General features: G+C 38.1%; 2 protein-coding genes across 3 annotated transcripts in view; one reads left to right on the forward strand and one right to left on the reverse strand.

Annotated features, from left to right (window-relative positions):
* Window positions 1-8,476, forward strand: LOC123746267 (uncharacterized). The gene is made up of 2 exons (XM_069314888.1): window positions 1-707; window positions 8,334-8,476. The coding sequence occupies exons 1-2, from the start codon at window positions 129-131 to the stop codon at window positions 8,370-8,372; spliced, it is 618 nt and encodes a 205-aa protein (XP_069170989.1). The 5' UTR covers window positions 1-128; the 3' UTR covers window positions 8,373-8,476.
* Alg12 (Alg12 alpha-1,6-mannosyltransferase) overlaps window positions 8,085-22,923 on the reverse strand; it is a 19,244-nt gene continuing 4,405 nt past the window's right edge. The window contains exons 4-13 of one of the 2 annotated variants that reach the window (XM_045727610.2): window positions 22,555-22,687; window positions 20,845-21,018; window positions 20,538-20,691; window positions 19,176-19,320; window positions 17,615-17,841; window positions 15,825-16,070; window positions 15,145-15,331; window positions 14,300-14,891; window positions 13,689-13,852; window positions 8,085-8,945 (exon numbers count right to left, since the gene is read on the reverse strand). In XM_045727610.2, the coding sequence (XP_045583566.2) occupies window positions 8,832-8,945; window positions 13,689-13,852; window positions 14,300-14,891; window positions 15,145-15,331; window positions 15,825-16,070; window positions 17,615-17,841; window positions 19,176-19,320; window positions 20,538-20,691; window positions 20,845-21,018; window positions 22,555-22,687 (2,136 nt within the window). In that variant the 3' untranslated portion in view covers window positions 8,085-8,831. Of the gene's footprint in view, window positions 8,946-13,688; window positions 14,892-15,144; window positions 15,332-15,824; window positions 16,071-17,614; window positions 17,842-19,175; window positions 19,321-20,537; window positions 20,692-20,844; window positions 21,019-22,554; window positions 22,688-22,923 lie in introns of both variants that reach the window. The other variant, XM_045727608.2, reaches the window with a different exon arrangement.

Below are 22,923 nucleotides of genomic sequence, written 5' to 3' on the forward strand. Positions count from 1 at the left end.
TGCAGGGTGACTGTTTTTCAGTCTCAGTATGGAGACTTACGTGCCGCCACTATGGAGGAAGGACTCGGCTGGGCTGACATTTACCTGTCGGGTGGATATTGGCGTCGTCAGCAACAGTGTTTGCAGTTATGGGTGTGAAAGTGGGAGATCTCGTCGGTCTACAGGTTGTTCGTGACGACAGAGTGGTTGTGAAGTTCGCCGAGAGTGGCTTGTGCCGGAGGTTTCTCGACCAGTATGAGGACAAGGTGGTGGGGCTGAGCAACGGTCTTGGCTCTGTGACTGTGGCTAATTTGAGTGTGGAGTACACATACGTGTCTATTAAGAATGCGCCGTTTGAAATGTCTGAGGATCTTCTCCGTCGGGCTCTTGCCAGGTATGGGCGTGTGGACTCTATTCGTGTCTGTAGATACACAGCCGGGGACGTCAAGGGACTCGGTAATGGTTACAGAACGGCTAAGATGGTTCTTCCTGAGAATGTGCCTTCTTCTCTCACGCTTGCTGGCTTTACTGTCTGCTTCTCCTACCGTGGGCAGACTCGGACGTGGTTTAAATGTGGACATTTGGCTGCTGCCTGTGACACTCTGATCTATGATCGGATTAATGTGTTTCATGAAGCGGATTTTCCTCCCTTGCCCGAGCGTGAGGATGTCTCGGTTGTGGATGGTACCCCTTGTGAGAGGACGGACGTGGTGATGGGTGCTGCTCCGGTAAGTGCGATTGGTACTATTGATACTAAGAATGTTGTAACATCCATTATAAACAACATCATTAACGCAAGAGCAAGAGTTTCAAAGTCTCATTTGTATGGATACCATCTCACACAGGTGTTGTCCAGCATAATGACAGACAAGGCAGTTAAACCTGCATGTGATAAGTTGGAGATTAAGTTGGATATGGGCATTACAATCTCTGCCGTAAAAGCTGCAATATTTCAAGAAATTAGGGGAAGACAGAAGACCAGTTACTGACACATAAAAGCCAGAAAACACGAGTATAAAAACTTGTGTTACAACGAGTATAAATTACACATTTAGAACCGAGAATTATATGTACGGGCAGCATTAAACATCCACTAGACAGTGTGACTTTATAACTGCCAGAATTAGACTGGGATATCGATATCTATGGCAGGTAGCTGCAGGTAATGAATCCCCCCCAAAAATGAACATTCCAATTGTTAAACTATGTAAACAAGAGCTGGGACATACTCTGCAACACTACATATGTGATTGCCGTTATCAGTGACTTCAGAGCAAATGGTATGAGGTACTTTGAGCTCTGTAATTACTTCTTACACTTAGGTATATTGGAAGATATTCTTGTGCTGTACCCAGGGTGTGCTAGTGGAGGCTAATAGAGATTTACATTTCATGTTCTCTCCTGATTCCATTTATGACTGGCCGGCCTGTGATGTATTGATGTTGCATGAGCTTGTAGCTGTTTTTTTTATCTACACTGTAGATAAAAGTAGATAAAAATAAAGGGTTGTAATACTGGGTACATACGGTCTTCTTACCCTAGACCGCGGCGGTAACTTTATGGTCAGGAAGCCACAAATATTTACAAGGGAGCTCGGTCGGTCAGTCGGATTCGTTTTCAAAATATCGGAAATATCGCAAATCAGAACCATGAGCGTTATTTCGGAGCCGAATTCTGGCTCACTGCATATATTTGGCGTTTGAAATTACGACTTTTTATGCCGATAATATAGCATTTAGTGAAAACGTTAATTAACCTAACCAAACATGAGTTGGCATACCCAATCATAACATAGCATAAAATAACATACCATTCTCTCTAAAACGACTCATGAGAGTATACTGATCAAAAAATATAATACACCATAATATCTTTATTATGAAAATAGAAAATAGAAAATGAAAATAAATATGAAAATAGGGGCAGAGAGAAAATATAATGAAAATAGGTGCAGAGAGTAAGAATTCGGCTCAAAAATCACGCTCAGGAGTCAAATTTCCGACATTTCAGATATTTTGTAAACAGCAGGGGGGTTTGGGCAAAATATGACCCAGAGCCGTTTTCGGTAATTGGCGTATTTAAGGTATAAAAATTTGTAATTTGAAAATGAAAATAGGGGCAGAGAGTCAGAATTCGGCTCAAAAATCACGCCCAGGAATCAAATTTCCGACATTTCAGATATTTTGAAAACTGCAGGGGGGGTTTGGGCAAAATATGACCCATAGCCGTTTTCAGTAATTGGCGTATTTAAGGTATAAAAATTTGTAATTTGAAAATGAAAATAGGTGCAGAGTCAGAATTCGGCTAAAAAATCACGCTCAGGAGTCAAATTTCCGACATTTCAGATATTTTGAAAACTGCAGGGGGGTTTGGGCAAAATATGACCCATAGCCGTTTTCAGTAATTGGCATATTTTCGATAAAAAAAGTTGTAATTCGAAAATGAAAATAGGTGCAGAGTGTCAGAATTCGGCTCAAAAATCACGCTCAGAAGTCAAATTTCAAACATTTCAGATATTTTGAAAACTGCAGAGGGGTTTGGGCAAAATATGACCCATAGCCGTTTTCAGTAATTGGCATATTTAAGGTATAAAAATTTGTAATTTGAAAATGAAAATAGGTGCAGAGAGTAAGAATTCGGCTCAAAAATCACGCTCAGGAGTCAAATTTCCAAAATTTCAGATATTTTGAAAACTGCAGGGGGGTTTGGGCAAAATTTGACCCATCGCCGTTTTCAGTAATTGGCGTATTTAAGGTATAAAAATTTGTAATTTGAAAATGAAAATAGGTGCAGAGAGTCAGATTTCGGCTCAAAAATCACGCTCAGGAATACAATATCCGACATTTCAGATATTTTGAAAACTGCAGGGGGGTTTGGCCAAAATATGACCCATCGCCATTTTCAGTAATTGGCATATTTTCGGTATAAAAAATCGTAATTTGAAAATGAAAATAGGTGCAGAGTGTCAGAATTCGGCTCAAAAATAATGCTCAAGAGTCAAATTTTCGACATTTCAGATATTTTGAAAACTGCAGGGGGGTTTGGCCAAAATATGACCCATCGCCGTTTTCAGTAATTGGCATATTTTCGGTATAAAAAGTCGTAATTTGAAAATGAAAATAGGTGCAGAAAGTCAGAATTTGGATAAAAAACCACGTTCAGGAATCAAATTTCCGACATTTCAGATATTTTAAAAACTGCAGGGGGGGTTTGGGCAAAATATGACCCTTCGCCGTTTTCAGTAATTGCCGTATTTAAGGTATAAAAATTTGTAATTTGAAAATGAAAATAGGGGCAGAGTCAGAATTCGGCTCAAAAATCACGCTCAGGAGTCAAATTTCCGACATTTCAGATATTTTGAAAACTGCAGGGGGGTTTGGGTAAAATATGACCCTTCACCGTTTTCAGTAATTGCCGTATTTAAGGTATAAAAATTTGTAATTTGAAAATGAAAATAGGGGCAGAGTCAGAATTCGGCTCAAAAATCACGCTCAGGAGTCAAATTTCCGACATTTCAGATATTTTGAAAACTGCAGGGGGGGGGGGGGTTTGGGCAAAATATGACCCTTCGCCGTTTTCAGTAATTGCCGTATTTAAGGTATAAAAATTTGTAATTTGAAAATGAAAATAGGGGCAGAGTCAGAATTCGGCTCAAAAATCACGCTCAGGAGTCAAATTTCCGACATTTCAGATATTTTGAAAACTGCAGGGGGGTTTGGGCAAAATATGACCCTTCGCCGTTTTCAGTAATTGCCGTATTTAAGGTATAAAAATTTGTAATTTGAAAATGAAAATAGGGGCAGAGTCAGAATTCGGCTCAAAAATCACGCTCAGGAGTCAAATTTCCGACATTTCAGATATTTTGAAAACTGCAGGGGGGTTTGGGCAAAATATGACCCATCGCCGTTTTCAGTAATTGGCATATTTTGAGTATAAAAACTCGTAATTTGAAAAAAGAAAATAGGTGCAGAGAGTCAGAATTCGGCTCAAAAATCACGTTCAGAAATCAAATTTCCGACATTTCAGATATTTTGTAAACTGCAGGGGGATTTGGGCAAAATATGACCAACGCCGTCTTCACTAATTGGCATATTTTACACTAATTGGTAATTGAGTAAATGAAATCTAATCTTCATGTGTGTTTATGTAATTGGTGGTTTGGAAGCTCACTAACGAATTCTGAGTGATATATTCGTCATGTAAACCTCCTAAGAGAAAACCCACACAATAAATGGGTTTCTATTATTACTTTTTTTCTCGATCGTAATAAACCCATTGATTTACACTTGGTTATGACAATGAGCACGTCGTGTTAAATGCTAAGAAACTACTAAATCTAATCCTCCACTAAACGCATATATAACTATAACAATATCCTACAACCCTATATTAATCTTTCCATAACACACCACTGAATTACCAGCACCAGTTTCTCTCTTCATATATAATCTTAAAAACTTTGCTGATATACCCTATCTCAGTAAATTTTAAATTTCAACATGCGACATCCCTCCTTAATAAATTTACAACCTACGTCTATATGGTATGCTTATAACACCTAATATAGGCTTATAACACGTAAAAATATTATATGTGGCAGGTATGCGACCCCGAGGCTTGGCCTGCCTCTCAGGGACTTATAGACCTTATTACAGAACCCATGAGCACCACACCAGAAATAAATACAGTTTTGATATTCCTAGAGTACGACTTAATCAAACCAGAAATGCTCTACAAATCAAGGGGCCCAGAATGTGGAATGACCTTCCCAACCATGTTAAAGACAGTACCTCTCTCAACCAGTTTAAGTTAAAAACGAAGCTATACCTAATAAATTCCCTGTAACCTACCTTAGCCCTCTATTGTCAACCCATGTATGTTTTTTGTTTTTCAAATCAACGCTGTTTTAATGTAATTTTCTGTAATAATTTGTAATTGTATTTGTGCTGTTTTTTCAACAATGTTCCCCCCTCTTTCACCCCTATTTTTATTTGTACTCAACGCATTTTTTTCTTTTTACCCATTAGTTTTAAGCTTTAGTCAGTAGTGTTTTTTCCTGCCCGAAACGCTTTGCGTAATAGTGGCTTTAGGCATTGTATGTACTAGCTCTATCTATAAAGCCAACAAACTTTGTAAAATCTCTTTATGTACCTTTGCCTAAATAAAAATTATTATTATTATTATTATTATTATTATTATTATTATTATTATTATTATATATACTCCGTAAACACTGACAGGTAAGGACAGGTCATCCGTCTATCCCCATCCATCTCCACGGACCGTGGGACACTCGCTCCTTCATCTATCCTGAACCCGTTCTCCTTCCTCTGTCGCCTACACATTCTCTTAGTTACTCCTTCACTGTTCTGTTTCTCCTTCACCCTTCTGTTTCTTTGGTGGTGGTGGTTGTGAAGCTGCTGGTAATTCTGGTGGTGATAGTTGTGGTGGTGGTGGTAGTTGTGATGGTGGTGGTAGTAGTGGTAGTTGTGATGGTGGTGGTAGTAGTGGTCGTGATAGTAGTGGTAGTTGTGGTGGTGGTGGTAGTTGTGATGGTGGTGGTAGTAGTGGTAGTTGTGATGGTGGTGGTAGTAGTGGTCGTGATAGTAGTGGTAGTTGTGGTGGTGGTGGTAGTTGTGATGGTGGTGGTAGTAGTGGTCGTGATAGTAGTGGTAGTTGTGATGGTGGTGGTAGTTGTGGTGGTGGTGGTAGTAGTGGTCGTGATGGTGGTGGTGGTAGTTGTGGTGGTGGTGGTAGTAGTGGTAGTTGTGATGGTGGTGGTAGTAGTGGTAGTTGTGATGGTGGTGGTAGTAGTGGTCGTGATAGTAGTGGTAGTTGTGGTGGTGGTGGTAGTAGTGGTCGTGATAGTTGTGATGGTGGTGGTAGTTGTGGTGGTGGTGGTAGTAGTGGTCGTGATAGTAGTGGTAGTTGTGGTGGTAGTTGTGGTGGTGGTGGTAGTAGTGGTCGTGATAGTAGTGGTAGTTGTGGTGGTGGTAGTGGTAGTTGTGGTGGTGGTGGTAGTAGTGGTCGTGATAGTAGTGGTAGTTGTGGTGGTAGTTGTGGTGGTGGTGGTAGTAGTGGTCGTGATAGTAGTGGTAGTTGTGGTGGTGGTAGTGGTAGTTGTGGTGGTGGTAGTAGTGGTCGTGGTGGTAATGGTAGTTGTGATGATGGCGTTTGGATATTTAGAGTTTGAACATATGCAAATTAATGAAAACGGCGATGGGTCACATTTTGGCCAAACCCCCCCTACAGTTTTCAAAATATAGGAAATATCACAAATCTGATTTATGGACAGAACGTAAAGGAACGGGGAGAAGAGGTCGTGGGCGTGTCCTGGTCTAAGGCCTGGAAACGGTTGTGAGACTGAGTAAGGTGGGAAGGGCAAGAAGAGGTAGAACGCAGTACGCGAGCGTGGGATACGCCAGCAAAAGGGGTGAGACGACGAACTTGGTGTCTCGCTTTCAGGAAAAGACAGACGATCCCGGTGTTTCAGGTTGAGGACGGCTTCCTTAAGTTTGTAATGTATATACGAGCGAGAGAAGGTAGGGTGGGTCTCACCGCAATTGAGGCAGCGAGCCTGGGGAGAAGTGCATTCGGACTTAAAGTGATCATCGTCCCCACACATGGAGCATAGATACACAGTACTTGTGCATTTGAGGGCACCATGCCCGAACTTCCAGCAATTATGGCAAAGTCTAGTTGAGGGAATGCACTCCTGAATGGAGCATCTGGCACCAGCAAGAATTATAGGGTGCCAAAATTAGAATTATTTCTCATTGGCAGAAGGGTGCCATCAAAAAAACAAAGGTGATTTATGCAACTCGAAGGGGATGACGGCGACGACCACGAGGGGGTCGAGTGAATGTGTCACCTGGAGGAAAGAATGGCCTTGGGCTTCAAGGATATGTTTAATATCCTCATGGCAGTCATTTAGAGCCCTAACACCAATTGCAACATAGTGCAGAACAGTGCCAACACTGGCATTTAACCGACCGTTCCTGGAGACCCCGAACAGGGGTCTCCCCAATGCAGGAAAATGCTGCTAAGCGGGTAGCTGCATCCCGAGGAGCAGCAGCGACGACACGTACACAGAAACGGGTGGGGTTAAAAGAAACAGAGGCATCTACCGAATCAACAAGGTGTTTATGGAGGGACAAATCGTCAGGAGTAGAATCCAGATGGTGAAGATCAAAGTATTTAGCCCATGTAGCAGGACCAACCAAGGTGTGGTACGTATTAGTATGGGAAGGGATCGTGCAAGTGCGGCCGTAGCGGGGACGGCGTTGAGAACCCCCAGAGAGAGGGGTTGAAAGGCGCAGTAGTCACAATGAGAGATGGAGCCCTGCCAGGGGACGTGGTGGTCACCACTCGGGGCTTGGAACTCGACCCTACTACAGAGGAGGGAGGGGAATACCACCAACCAGGGCACCCAGGGAGGCCGAGCGCTGTCCAGTGCAGGAAGGGGTGCATCGTCTACAGCGGTGCTCCCCCTTTTTAACAGGAGAGTCCTACTGCTTCGTCCATACTCCTACACTGGTGCAAAGACCTCATTCTCCCTTTCCCCCCAGCCTGGACACCCAGCCATCCACTTAAGGCAGCCACTCAGGCGACCCCTCCAGCGGGTGGTCCGTTGGCTCACAAGACCCTCCCTACGTCTGTGTTCTTTCTCACTTAAACTCCCAAAGAGGGACATTTTTAACAGGGACAGGAAAGGGGGTGCGGGCAACCCTCACGGGTCCCAGAGAGGTGTACGTTAGGCCCCTCACCACAACAAGGAAATCAGTTACAGCCCCGCTCCTGTGCCAGTTAAGTCCACTACGGGCTCACCATAGCCCGTGCTACTTGGAACTTTTGTTCCGAGTAGCTGAATCTAAAACAACAACAACAGACAAGGAAACGCAATGGGGGCGGGGTGGCTAATCTAATCTACCTGAGCAGCCAATGTATTGAAAGCGTGAATGTTTGTGAGCATTACATCATATTTTGTCTGGTGTGGATTTTGATGTCAAAATGTAGTGTACAATATTAGTCAGCAGAACAAATTAAATACTGATCATGTAAACTCCCTTAAGAATAAAAGATGGAAGAATTGAATGTAATATATATAATACTGTACTATTATTTATTAATATTTTTACTTGTATTAAAATACATTTATATTTTTTCCTAGTATAGTACTGTAAATAAGGTAGATATATAAGCAAAGCATTAGCCTATTTTTCATATTTCCCAGCTAAATTAGTCACTAAATTCCAAAAAAACATTGTTAAAAAGATACACTATACAGTGCAGTAATAAAATCCCCCTGCTTTGACAAAGATGCAAATCAACTTAATACTATAATGTTTTTTCAGGTCTTTGGTTCAGATCTTCTGAAACATCCCTGTGGATGATGTATGCTTTGTTTCGTCAGATAGGTTTAGCCACGTTATTGTGACTCATCGCCTCCACTATTATTATTATTATTACCGGTACAGTAATGAGAAATATCTCAATATGCCCAGACGACGTCCTGTCCCTCACTATGGAAAACCAAACAGTTTTCAATGCACTTTTAATTTAAATGGCCATGATGAAAATTTGTATGAGAATTTTAACACACAAACAATATTTAAAAAGTTAAATTTGTTTGAGCCTAGGTATTTATAGTAATATACAAATGGTGCATATAATATACTGCAAGCATACAACAAATTGTATCCCTTCCACATTCAAGCTGATGTAGCAAACCATGTAGATGCACAAAAATGTTGCTTGTGCAGTTCAGTACACACACATTTTTATGTACGTGTACTGTGAACTTCAGTACTGTAAAAGGGTCATGCCACTACTCGTATAATAACCTCAACACTTCAGTAAAGTGACATGCCAATGTAACAGACAGCACAGAAGAGAAAGACGTTCCATAAACATTGCCTGATCCCGGTAATGACCTGCTCTACTGCAGACGGCGAACCCTCATCGTCCTGCAATTATAATACATAATTAAGATTAAGCACATATATAGAGGAATTATTGAACAACAGTATTGTATATAGATAATTAAATGAAATTTATTGATTTATCAAATATATTTATTAATATCTGTACACTTGATTTTTTTTTTTACTGATGCCTTATTCAATATACTGTACAGTGATTAGGAAGATATTGCCACTAAAATGTAAAAATGTGGAAAATATAAATAATAGTGCCTTATAAATATATTGAAGGTTATATGTAGTAGAATATTAGCTTAAAAACCTTAATGACAAAGAATTTTATTTAATTAAAAGACGAGTACTCACCAAAAAGAGTGCAAAGATGACTTGATTTTTTAATCCACCAATAGTAGCAATTACAGTTGTGTAGATCATCTATGAGCTGTTTAGTAGTTCCAGATGTAATGTGACTACTATTGTTCTTGGGATTTATAGATTGTGAAATTATTTGCAATTCCATACATATACCATGTCATATATGACTTAAACTTGACCATTAAAGAAACCTACAGTAGCATTATTAGTGGCAATCACAAGAAGGCTATACTTCTGCAGGTAGGTTACACAGCTTGATGGATCGCCTCTGCAATGCCGATGAATGAACCCAAGTACTGTACCTGTATTCTGCTTCTGGTGGTTAGAGCTGGAGACAGGTGTATCTTGAGAGGTTAGAGGTTATCTTGAGATGATTTCAGGGCTTTAGTGTCCCCGCGGCCCGGTCCTCGACCAGGCCTCCACCCCCAGGGAGCAGCTCGTGACAGCTGACTAACACCCAGGTACCTATTTACTGCTAGGTAACAGGGGCATAGGGTGAAAGAAACTCTGCCCATTGTTTCTCGCCGGCACCCGGGATCGAACCCAGGACCACAGGATCACAAGTCCAGCGTGTTGTCCGCTCGGCCGACCGGCTCCCCAAGTCCTCGAGTTGTATTCATAACAAGGGCTAATATAGTAATTTGTCTTGAAGCACTGGCTAGCAAAAACAAACACATCATATAGATAAACCTATGACACGTAGATCTATAAATGTTACTATTGATCAAGTCATAGGTGCTCAGGCCTGGAGCCTGTAGGCAAGTACTTACATCTAGCAAAAGAGGTTGGTCTAGTTTTCAATCAAAAGTGTTACAAGGTAGATTCATTTTATCTCGCTAATGGAAGCTAGATGGCTACATAAGCAACACTCTCGACATGGACACGAGAGAAAGGGACCATCACATTCCCTCATTTGTTACATGATGCTAAATTCCTGTTTTATTTACAGCTTCTGGCATTACATAACAGCATGATCTTTCAACTTTCACTTTATTTAGGATAAAACAGCTAAAGGTTTATGCAATTTATTTTACACTGAGGAATTTTGTTAGGTATGTTGTAGATGGAAAAAAAAATGGATGCCTACACTGATATAGACCAGGTCGGAGGTCTATATGACCTGGTCGGAGACCAGGCCGTGAGAACATTGATCCCTGAAATCAACGCAAGGTAAGGTAGACAATTTAAAGTTTAACATCAGCTCTAATCATCCATATCTTGAGATCTTGAGATGATTTCGGGGCTTAGCGTCCCCGTGGCCAGGCCTCGACTATGTTTGATTCAGGTGATGAAAATGTAAATATTTTGTTAACGTTTGTGACCACAATATCTATTAAAATTTGCAGTTTCTACTGAATTCGCAATTATTCTTAGTGACCTGTGCGATGGCACAAAACCCCTACTATAAACCGTGCACTGTCAACTCGTGTGTACTTGCTTTCTCACGATGTTCGCTTATCTTCTATCTGGCCGTTCCTCTCCAACTCGTAGCCACAAATTCACTTGAATACTCTCTCATCACTGCTTTACCATACCCATTCATTCAACATGCCCAAATCTTGGTGCCATCTTCTCAGTCTTGTGGTTTCTTGACTTTTGCACTCCAATCCCTCCAATACATTTTCATTTTTTTATTCCATTCTCCAACTGCCACACACTCATCTCAGATTATAGTTTTTACTCTTGTTTCTATTTAACTTTTCACATTAAAGCCAGACCATGTCAGAACTGTACATAGGGTACATGACCAGTGGGTAACCCTGTATATAGGGTTAGCATTACTAAAATTTAAATACATTCAGTAAATAAATATATAATAAATAAATAAATTTTTAGTATACTTGTGAATGAATAGTTATCAAAGCCATGATTGAAGTAAAATACAACTTTGATTAATAATTATGGTACTTTTGTATGAATTCTCATATAAAAAATAATAAAATTAATAAAAAATAAAACCATTTAAGACAATGGAATTAACTTTCATCTACAATGTCATGGTTATCTATAAACAAAATAAATGAAGCTTAATCAATGTTAGAAAATAAGTACTGTATTCTATTCACAAACAAAGGCATTCATATTTGCCTTCAAAATGACTTAAAATGACGCACCTGCTTTACAAAATTTAGTTTACATTCGTATCTACAATTACACTATACACAGTCTAAGCTATTAATACTAATATTACCTCCAGGCAGTGTGGGTTGTGCAGGTAATATTCTTACAACAAAATAATAAAACTTCCATGTCAAAATGCCATATAGAAATGTTATAAAATCTTTATAAGGAGTCATTTCTTTGAAGTCGACTATGTTACAAAATTAAAAAATGCACCAAGGAAAACCATTCCAAACACTAGATAAAGCATATTTACCTTTTAATCTTAAGATGTATCAGGATCCATTGTATTAGTTACTAGATAAGAACAGGATAAAATGATAAGGACTTCACAATTATCATCTTATTGTCACACTGGGTTTAGGTCATATTGGCCAAAAAGCATAACTATAGACTACAACTCGTGGTCATAAGCATTCGTCACTCAAGAGAACATACGATTAATGAGGAAGTCTTCACTCTGTCCAGCACTTTACTGTAATGCAAAACATCACTTTACATCACTCATCCACTTTATATAAACTGCCAGTCTCTAATAAAGTTACAAGGAATACAAAAGTCATTACTGCTACTGTATCAGATACAGGACAGACATTACAATTATCTAAAAAAATCAGGATGAGAGTAGAGAAGCCATCCAATGTTTCCAACATCTGATCTGTTGCTGAAACTTTTCACTACATAAAATAAAAATGAAATTTGCCTCCAAGATAATTTAAACATCTTTAAATTTCTTTATGTAATCTTAATTAAAAATTTGAAATTGTATTAAGATTTAATTGTCTAGGCACATAGACAAAGTCTCCAATAGGTATATGCCTATATATGAAATTATAATTGCATTTTGTTTTTGATTAAAACTGAGAACATCTGGAGTTATAGTGGCCCTGACAATTTGTACTTTTCATCTAAAATGTTGAACATTTTGTCAGTAAGAAATTGTTGAAAACAATGGAAAAGGATAAAACTGTCTGATATATATACTGCCTGAGCATTTTTTTTACAGCATTCAGATAACTACTTCAAGTCACTAATAAAGAAGAAGACACTATTTTAGACTAAAATAATTATCTTTTCTCTTCATCTATGCCTCAACTCTAAGATAACTGCTGTAGAATCTTCCATCTGTATCATATAATTGTATGCAAAACTATTTTAAAACAAAGATAACCCAAGAACAAAATAACAAAGGAATATTAACCTTCAAGAAATTATAAAGACTAGGTAAAACTACTACTAATCTCGGTGAATCTTAAGTCATGTACAGGGTATTAATACTCTCAACTCGGTCAATAACAGTGAGCAATAAGAGACTAGCCGAAGCAAGTGGCCATACAACTGCAAATATTTTTTATTAAACTGCATATCACTGAAATATTTAAAGTTATCAATAAGCTCAACTTCTTAGCATTTAATATTAACTTCTATCATAAGATTGTGCCACTAGAAGGCCAACAACAATGTATAAACAAATGAAGGATTAAAGAGAGCACTCAACGTATATACTTCTGATGCATTACACTAGTGCACTAGCATGCAAAATGTTATTCTGTCACAAAAATATAAATCTACAAGCATTACTATGAAGGCACTTCCTAGGAGCAATATTCTGTAATAATTTCTTCATCTACTAATCTCTCCAAACGTGTGAAAATCTGCAGAATTAAAAATGCAGTAGATATTTACTTTTTTCTGTGGAGGAATGGATTCAGATGTGGGTTTAACTCTAAGTCAAAATTTATGTTATTAATATAATAAGTAGCTGGAAGTGTGTGATTTTATGGAATGACATGGTTTCCAGGGAGTATGAGCATATTAATAATTAAATTTCAAATTAACAGCTATGCATCACATACACACCTTGTGAACATACGAACATGCTGTGTACACATGGCAATGTGACATTTACACACACACACACACACACACACACACACACACACACACACACACACACACACACACACACACACACACACACACACACACACACACACACACACACACACACATATTTACACATGCACACATGTGTAAATGCACACATACATGTACTCACGCATTGTTTATCTCCCTTTTAATACTACTACAGGATCACAAACCAAGTGTTATTCAAGTTATATACAAAAAATTAAAGACACCACCACTTCACTCAAAACCCCATACTACTGGAATGCCAAAACCATTCCACTCAATAACAGTTTAAGTGTGTACATGCTTGCTGTTCCGGTCACCAGCCCTCAGTGGTAGTGGTGTTAACTGAGGTTCACTTGGTAGTTCTTTGGCACTTACTTCCATAACTTCACTTTCCGCATCCTTGTCATCCGAAGGCAATGTCACTTCGACGAACCTAGTTTCCTCCTCTTCGGCATCAGTATCTTCAACTTCTAAATCTTCAATTAGTTTAATACTCTCTCCGGGTGGTAAAGTAGCACCAACTTTGTCATCGAGAATCTCTGGATTGGTTTCAAGAACATTGTCAGGAAAAACATTATCACTGGTGTCACTATGGACTTCATCAATATTGTCAACAATTTTAACATTACTATTGCTGCTATCTACATCATTAACATTACTATCAACATTCAAGTTGCTGCTATCTACATCATTAACATTACCATCAATATTCAAATTGCTGCTATCTACATCATTAACATTACTATCAACATTCAAATTACTGCTATCTACATCATTAACATTACCTTCTTTCTCATCCCTGGCATTAATATTATCAACATCATCGTTTTTAGTGAAACCACTTTTGCCATTAATATCATTACTGCCAACATCATCATTACCACCAGCTTTATCTTGACCTACATGATCAACAACACTATCATCACACAAACCACTGATACCGTCTTTAGCAACATTAATAGTAATATCATTAGGAGAATCATCACCTGAACTGCAAAGAACACAGGGTTCAGTAATGTCTTCGTTTTCCGCATTTGCTGCATCGTCTACCACTTCAAGAGGCTCCGCTGCTGCTGCTGCTTTGGCAATCTCTTCACCTGCATCAGGCTTTGAAGTTAACAGCTCATCTACAGGGAAATCATGAATATCCTCAACATCAAAGACTTCAGTTATTTCCCCTTCTGGAGCAAAGCAGCCAGTATTGGGAAGCTTGGGTTCCAAAAGCATTTCTTCTTCTTCTGCATCGACTATTACTGGTTCTATATCATCTTCTCCAAAGGTTTCTTTATTTCCTACCTTCTTTACCCCATATCCTTCTACCTTGTTTTCATTATCAATATCTCTCTTATTATTTCTCTTTCCTATGCCAATTTCTTCCTCTTTTAATTCAAATGTATTACTTTCTAATACTTGTTTTCCTTCATCTTCCTCAATCTGATCTTCTTCAATATTTTCTTGCTGTATCGGTTCACCTTTTATATTAGCATCTTCTGTCGATGTTTCTGAAGGTAGCCATGACCAATCTATATTTTCCTCTTCTAGATTCTTCAGCAGGAACACTGCTGGCTTGACTCTAACCTGTAGATACAAGTACAGTATGTAATAATCAACACTGGAATGAAATGCATTCAATTAACCAATGGCTCCTGCTCTGGGCCCCCAGACCCAAATTATGAGCCCCCATCAAAATACACACTAGATGTTTCACTAATGCATATATGATACACACTTTCCATAGTGGAAAGTGTGTGTCCCAAGCAATAATGCAAAAGAGAGATTTAAAACAGAAAAGACTACATAGCATTATGTGCAAATTTGGATGAAACAATACCTTCACTGGAGGAAATTGCTGATAATTGAAACTAAGATGTGAAAATGCTTCTACTGCAGAGATAATCTCATGGGAAGATGTGTAATGCTTCAGATTGTAGGAGTATTTGGACTTGGCCTCAACTAGAAGGTGACTGAAAGACCGCATATCATTACTTCCGGCCTTCATATTTTCTGTCTTGTTGTACCTGAAAATTTATCACAGTGAAACATATTTTTTCCAGTTGAAGTTATATTAAGTATAGCACTATCATTTCATCATCTATCAGGTTTATCAGCAGATAGTATAAATTATAGAGTACAGCAATTATCTTCCATTGACCTCGCTGCACTTTTAATCACACACTGAATTCCTAACTGTAAACATCTAATTTGTAGTCATCCTTTTGTGTTGATATTAAACACCTTATTCATATTATATCCTATATATTATATCCATTTATATTCTTCAATCATGTCATCCCTCATTTTCTGTCTTCCTAAAGAATGTAAATTAAACTTTATTTCTCTTCACAAGGGAGGCTTCTAATACTACCACACAGAATCATCATTTTACCGTAGTCTGTCGACAGTATTTACAGCAACAGAATTTATTCAATCCTAATAATTTGATCACAGAACAGGCAGTCAGTATTGTTTTAAGTATCAAACAAATTATCCATGACACAATCTCCAACTCACTTCCAGTGATCGTGAAGCTGTGTGAACCTCGATACTCCAGTTTGGGCTGCATAATTATCTATATGAATATGAACCTTAGCGTCTTGAGGAATAATCTGATGCAACTTGTGAATAGCGGCTCCTCCTGGATAATTGTTGGCCGAAATGGTAAGTAGAAGAGTGGTGAATGCCACATTTATTAGGAGGTGCAATACACAGCCAATCGCCAGCAACTGACGAGTGCCAGATTTTTCTCGACCTTCCCAACTGTAACAGATAGATTTAAACAGAAAAGTAAATTAGAACTTACTCTTTTGATGATGTATATGAAATTATTCTATTCACATTACAGTACTAATGAATGCATATCTTACATTACAGTACTAATGAATGCATATCTTACTCACATTACAGTACTAATGAATGCATGTCTATGTTTATTGCTGCCATGGTAAGCTGATGTTTCGTTAATTATTGGTCAACATTTTCCCACTGATAGCTTTATCCACTTCAAAATGTTGGAGACATTCTAGCCGATTTTATCCTAAAATTCCATCAATACTGTACAAAGATTTTATGATTTTTTATTTTTTATTTTAATTTATTACTAATTACTGTACTGTATATAAAAGTGAGTAAAGTGGTCGATTCTATTGTATATATATGCCAGACAGTTTGATGGAGAGCAACATTATAATGAGTAGACAGACAACCCACTAATCTGACAAAGGAATTAACGACTTTTCAGTCCCTCCTGGACCACTATCAAATCAAGCAATGATAATGGTCCAAAATGGATCAAAGTTTGTCAATTTCTTTATTTTCAGATTTGTGCGTTGGGTGCCTATTGTTTAACCCCAATACTGTCACTTATTGTCTGCATTATAATGGCTGGTGGAGTGCCGAGACAGGTGAATGACAGAATTTAACCCTCTGACACGACAGTGTTTTGCCTTTATGGATAAACAAACACCTATTTCCTAACACACTTTTCCTAAAACTTGTATAGTTTCAAATATGAAACATGTTAAATATACACAAAAAGCATATTGTGTAAATAAACAAACATTGGCAAAGCTATACATATATATTAGGTAAATATTCTGGTAACAGGAACCAGTGTGTACAGTACCTAAAATCTGGATTTTCACAAAGCCAGAAATCCCGCGACTCCGACCATGCCCAATTTTTTACGCTTGGCTGTGCAGTTTTTTTTATTTACCATAACCCTTTTTTAAAGCAATTCTAGGCAAAGAAAACAGAAGCAGAATGGGTGCTGAAAATGTTTAGTTAACTGGATGGAATTTATGGATGTTGGTACCTACAACAGAAATTTGTATTGGGTACTATAGGTACTGTTCACATGTTAAATACCAGGTAATTTAAGTAGAACAGATAAATTGCAAACCCAAGTATATTACAATGTAATAATATAACAGAAAACTAATGAGCGAGTACCAGTATTAAGCTGATCTGTAGGGCAGATGTACATGCAAAGATGTATCTCATCATACAATTAGTGTTCTGGGAATAGGTTAACTTTCTGAGAGTCCACTATTTCTTCACATTAGTACTAGACAGCATAGACTACCAATATTCCTCAATATTAGTACAGTACTAGGCAGCATAGACTACCAATATTCCTCAATATTAGTACAGTACTAGGCAGCATAGACTACCAATATTTCTCAATATTAGTTCTAGACAACATAAGTTATCTGATCCATATTAAAAGAAGGCCATCGCAGGCAGAACCACCTCCTAAAGCCAAGTCTAGTGTATTAAGTTCTGACATAATTTGAGGAACTCACAAAAAGTGACATGCTCTGGCTGCCGCAATGTTGAGAACTGGGAAAACATATATGATAAAGCGGAGTTCCTTGTGGGGCAGAAAAGAGTAGGCAGTGATGAAAATTATAGCTGGTGTTATTAGTACTTGCAGCCGCTTGTCCAAGGCCACACCTATAGGAACCAGAAGCAAGCTTGAACCCAAAGCCCTCGGCAATGCAGAGTACCAGTACCACAATAATGGTGATGTCTGACAAAAGTTAAGGAAATTAGAAATAGACACTTCATTTAATAACAAATTATGATGCTACAGCAACCTCCACACTCACAAGCAAATAACTTTTGTTTAATTCCTAATAGTATATTTAAAAAGACTATATGCAACTAAACAAATGGTAAACAAAACACAGCTCTCATGTAACGCAAAAAAGTCTCTCATAAATCTTTAAAACAGGTACATCTTGGCATTCATAATATTTCACCAGTTCCCCCATTTTACGATCTTACTTTTTAAACAAAAAATTTCATTTGACTCTTGCATTTCCACCATTGGATGATCAAAAGCTCTCTACTCCACTTCTGCCCCCCTCCCCTGCACCCCTCATGTATAGTCATTTTGTATTAATTTGCTGATGCTTCTGTTCACCTACCAGTAAATACAAACTGGGAAGTTGGGCAACTTGTGGGATGCATCCTGGGAAAAATCGGTTGTTGGCCTAGTGGGACCTCGATAAGCCCAACTGGTTTTCGGCCAAACTGGTTTTCGGCGTTCCTGCCTAAAATGCTGTGTGTGTTAGTGGCTTTGCATGAATGTAAAAACATCAATCTCATGTAATCTCACCAACCCATTGTACCTTATTGCAAATATATTATTATTATTATTATATTTCTTGTCCCCAACAATTGGAAATGGGAAACCATAAGCTGTGTTGTCATAGTATCCACCTACTGAGCTTACAAAATCTCCATGCTACCCCTTTTACCCTTGCTACTTACTATTAGTTGTTCTATACACCGGACTTCCTGCACATTTCAAAGGCAGACAATGGAAGATGCAAAACATTAAAAATAATAACTGTCTACACTATATTATACACTGAAGTAGAATCGACTTTTGTTTGTGTTGTAGATAAGAAAATGAACAAAGATATTAGAAGGGCTGCCTGTATTATGTGATTTATGTGACATATTTGAGAAGCTATAGGCTTTAGTTACAAGTTTGTTTGTTTTTGTTTGTTTGTTTTTTTGCAAAAGAAGGTAAGGATTACGGAGGAAGGTACAGTACTTAAACGCAAGACATTTAAACAACTAACGCTGATCAATGTAATAATGACCAGTTACATATGCATCTTTGAAAAGATATACAGGTACAAGGATGGTAATTCTTACTCTTCTAAGTAAGAAAGAAAAGCTAAGAAGAAGTACATATGGCAAGAGAAAGATGCTATATAAAGAAACATCGTCAAATTGCAATTAATGCCCGAGATACTATAAATGATAATATTTTATACAAAAGAGGAAGACGAACTATATGTAAACAAAGGTGATAATTGGAATTAACAGACTTTTATGTTGAAAGGATACACCCCAGGTACTGCTTTGGTTTTTGTAGGTGTTGAACCAGAAAACTTCTCCTTCTGGCCACAGCAGGCGGCCCCAGAAGAGAGAATCAATGGCTAATGTCACTGTTAGGCAGCAGAGTCCAGCTGGAATAGCACTCTGAAGAAATCTGTTATGGGAAATAAAATCACTGAAAGGACAGTTGAACACACATTACATCATATAGCTACATGTCTTCAGGGAAAATAGTGAATAATACAGGAAAGGATATACAACATTAGGAAACTAAATGATGCTCACTATTGCATAACGTCAACACTTTTCTCTCTCGATGCATTATAACGTATGTGTCACTAATGGAGAATAGTGTGTTTATGAGGAACCAAACATGAATGGCTGGACTTATAACAATTTTCAGCAGTGGCAACAACAACAACTTGGCCAATGCAATGTTTTTGGCAATCAAGGAAAAACAATACCAATAAAACCGAGATATCTTGGTCTTTTCCTTTTAAATGCAAGCATCTTTTGCTTACCAAACTTAATCTGCTCTTTGCTCTACCCCTATATAGCTTTTAAGTGTCCATAACTCTTGCAAAATACTATTACTATACAATACAGAGAAACTATTTTGCTCATTACAAAACTACTGGATAGCGGCTTTACTTTATGATTATGTTAATTCCTTCATCTTTATCTCTTCATTCCTGTAGAGTCTTGGTAAGTGAAACACAGGAATATGTTTAGTGACCAACGTGTATAACAAACACACCACCAAACATCTAGGAACAGTGCATAATAAACAAATCCACAAGGGCCGTGACGAGGATTCGAACCTGCGTCCGGGAGCATCCCAAACACTGCCTTAATCGACTGAGCTACGACATTTGATGCATCACGTTAGTGTGATCTCTGTGTAATGCATAATAATTTCCATAAGATCTATACATTTTGATTACAAGTTATAAATGAATGTTTAGCATGTCCAACTTGCAAAGTTAAGAGTAGTGACAGAGTTAAGAGAATTTTCACATCAGAAAAATAATGAATACAAACTGAGGTGCATCACCTTTTTTTTACTTTTGAAACCATGATTCTATATTACATATATATATATATAAATATAAAAAAACATTGCAGTGAAATTACAAAGACAGGAGATAGCCTTTTTTATGGAAATGTTTGGTTAAGGTATAGCTGGAATATGGTCTTTTTTTTATATAAATTTAATACAAAATACAAATATTTAACATTATTATTTTAAGCAAGATTTTTTTTTACCCAAGCTGGGAAAGAGGCCAAAACCAAGGTGTCATAGCACCTTGGTTTTGGTCAAATTGGTTATTAATAACTTATTAAAACAAAACAAAAATCGTCTTGACTCACGGTAGAATCTGTAATCTACGAGTCATGAGGTCAGCCAACAACATTGGACCCAAGAAAAGACATAATTCAGACCGGAATATCAGCACTGCAATTCCACATGTCCATATGAGCGGATGATGTCGTTGCTCCAACCAATAAGAGATTGCAAGCAGAGCTGAAAAATAATTTATATAATAAATACATTGTAATGCAAGAGACTTTGCATTAGAAGATGCCTTGTATTCCACTTTACTACTTTATTGACTTTTATAAACAGTATAACAGTAATATTCATTAATAAAAAAAGTAATAAAATTAAAAATCTTACCAACAACAAGTGCAAATGTATTTGGTAGCGGTCGACTCAGATAGTACATAAAGTGGAACTGGGAGACTGTGATGAGTGTGAACCAGAATGTGAGGGGCTTCCCAAAACTCTCCTGTAATTGCTTGCAGAGTCTTCGCCATGCCAGGATAACCAGAAGGCCCAGCACACCTCGCACTGTAAAAGTTATTTTGCTTGAGATATGAAATCTACCTAACTAATTGAGAGACTCAAAGAGACTAACAATAGAGACTCCCAGAGCTTGAGCCTTAGTGCAACACCCTAAGTCTTCAAGGCCCTACTGTCACCTACTGGGACCAGAATCTCGTTTACTCTGTGAGGTATGGGTAGCAAGGGATGAGATTTAAACCACAAGACTAGGGAAACCCACCAGAGAGCATAGCCATGATAACACGTGCATTTACTTGAAGGAATTAAGCTCTCGGTAAACAGGGCAAGAAGTTATTGCTGCAGGGTAAATTTCCTGACCAAGATGTACCTTACAGCTACCAGATGGCAGGCACAAAATGCTAAGCTACTAGGAAAGATAAGAGACTTACATCGGGAGCCGGTGGCTGAGCAGACAGAACACTGGACGCGTGATCCTGTGGTCCCGGGTTCGATCCCGGGCGCCGGCAAGAAATAATGGGCAGTTTCTTTCACCCCGATGCCCGTTACCTAGCAGTAAATAGGTACCTGGGAGTTAGTCGGCTGTCACAGGCTGCTTCCTGGGGGTGGAGGCCTGGTCGAGGACCGGGCCGTGGGGACACTAAGCCCTGAAATCATCTCAAAATGATCTGGACAAAATAAGTGCATGGAACAGCACTTGGCAGATGGAATTTGTTGTGAATAACTGGGACATTATGGAATGTGGAGTAGGAGAGAATAAGCCCCACATACACACAACCTACAAATTATGTGAAAAGGCTTTAAAGAACTTTAACAAAGAAAGATCTTGGGTGGTTCTGGTTAGTAAACTGTCACCCAAGGACTACATAAAGGAATTGTGCGGACTGTCTATGCTGCACTTTCCAACTGCAGAATCACTTAAATACATGAATAGTGAAATACTAAAGAAATTGTTCAAAACTTTTGCAAGACCAAAATTTAAATATGCAGCAGTTGTATGGTGCCTATATCTTAAAAAGCACATTAATAAACTGGAAAAAGTACTAAGACATGCTACAAAATGCTTCCGGATCAGAAAAATAAGAGCTACGAGAAGAGGCTAGAGGTGTTAAATTTGCCAAAGCTGGAAAATAGTAGAAAAAGCTATTTTAGCACCACATACAAAATACTGTGGTAGCACAAACTGACAAAATTAACAGATGAATTCTTGAAAATTGCAACTTCAAAAACAAGGAGGTTATAAATTCAAAGCGAAAGAAAGCAAAGATACCACAAAAAATACTACAATGTTCTCTTTTGCAAACAGTAATAGACGGTTGGAACAAGTTAAGTGAGATGATGGTGGATGCCAAAGCTGTCAGTACTTTCAAAGCAGCATATGACAAAGTACTGGGAGGATGGAACACCATGAGCATAGCTCTCATACTGCAACTATACAGGTAATTACACACATTCATTAATCTCACTACTCTCTCACATTAATATACAAATAAAAACAGCATATGTATACAGATATATATATATATATATACCATATTGAACACATTATATACACATTTTTTCAAACTGAAGCTCACCACCTACCAATGTACTGAGCAATGAATTTTGAGAGTCCAAGAAACTGGACGACAGCTACAGCTGGGTAGGCAAGAGTTGATACCACTATGGGACCAACGAATGTTCGTGGCACCACCCCTGGGAACTCCAGGTGGTCATACTAGAAAAGAAAAAGCACACATATTAAAAGTTCTGAATTATCTAATAAATTATATTTAAATTATGTGGTACATACTGCATATGTAACTAATTAGAGCCTTGTTTGTATGTACTTTGAAATTATGACATGCAAGATGTATAATGTGCAGAGGCTCTGCCTTTAGTATTGGTACAGCAGCACTGGTACACTTTTTTGAGATTGAGATATATACAAGAGTTGTTACATTCTTGTAGAGC

Source organism: Procambarus clarkii, chromosome 80 (genome assembly GCF_040958095.1).
Source record: "Procambarus clarkii isolate CNS0578487 chromosome 80, FALCON_Pclarkii_2.0, whole genome shotgun sequence".
In the NCBI taxonomy this organism is placed as follows: Eukaryota; Metazoa; Arthropoda; class Malacostraca; order Decapoda; family Cambaridae; genus Procambarus; species Procambarus clarkii.

Coding starts and splice junctions, on each gene's coding strand:
- LOC123746267 (XM_069314888.1), top strand. CDS start 129: ATGGGTGTGAAAGTGGGAGATCTCGTCGGTCTACAGGTTGTTCGTGAC. Junction 708..8,333: donor TGGTGATGGGTGCTGCTCCG/GTAAGTGCGATT, acceptor ATGTTTTTTCAG/GTCTTTGGTTCAGATCTTCT.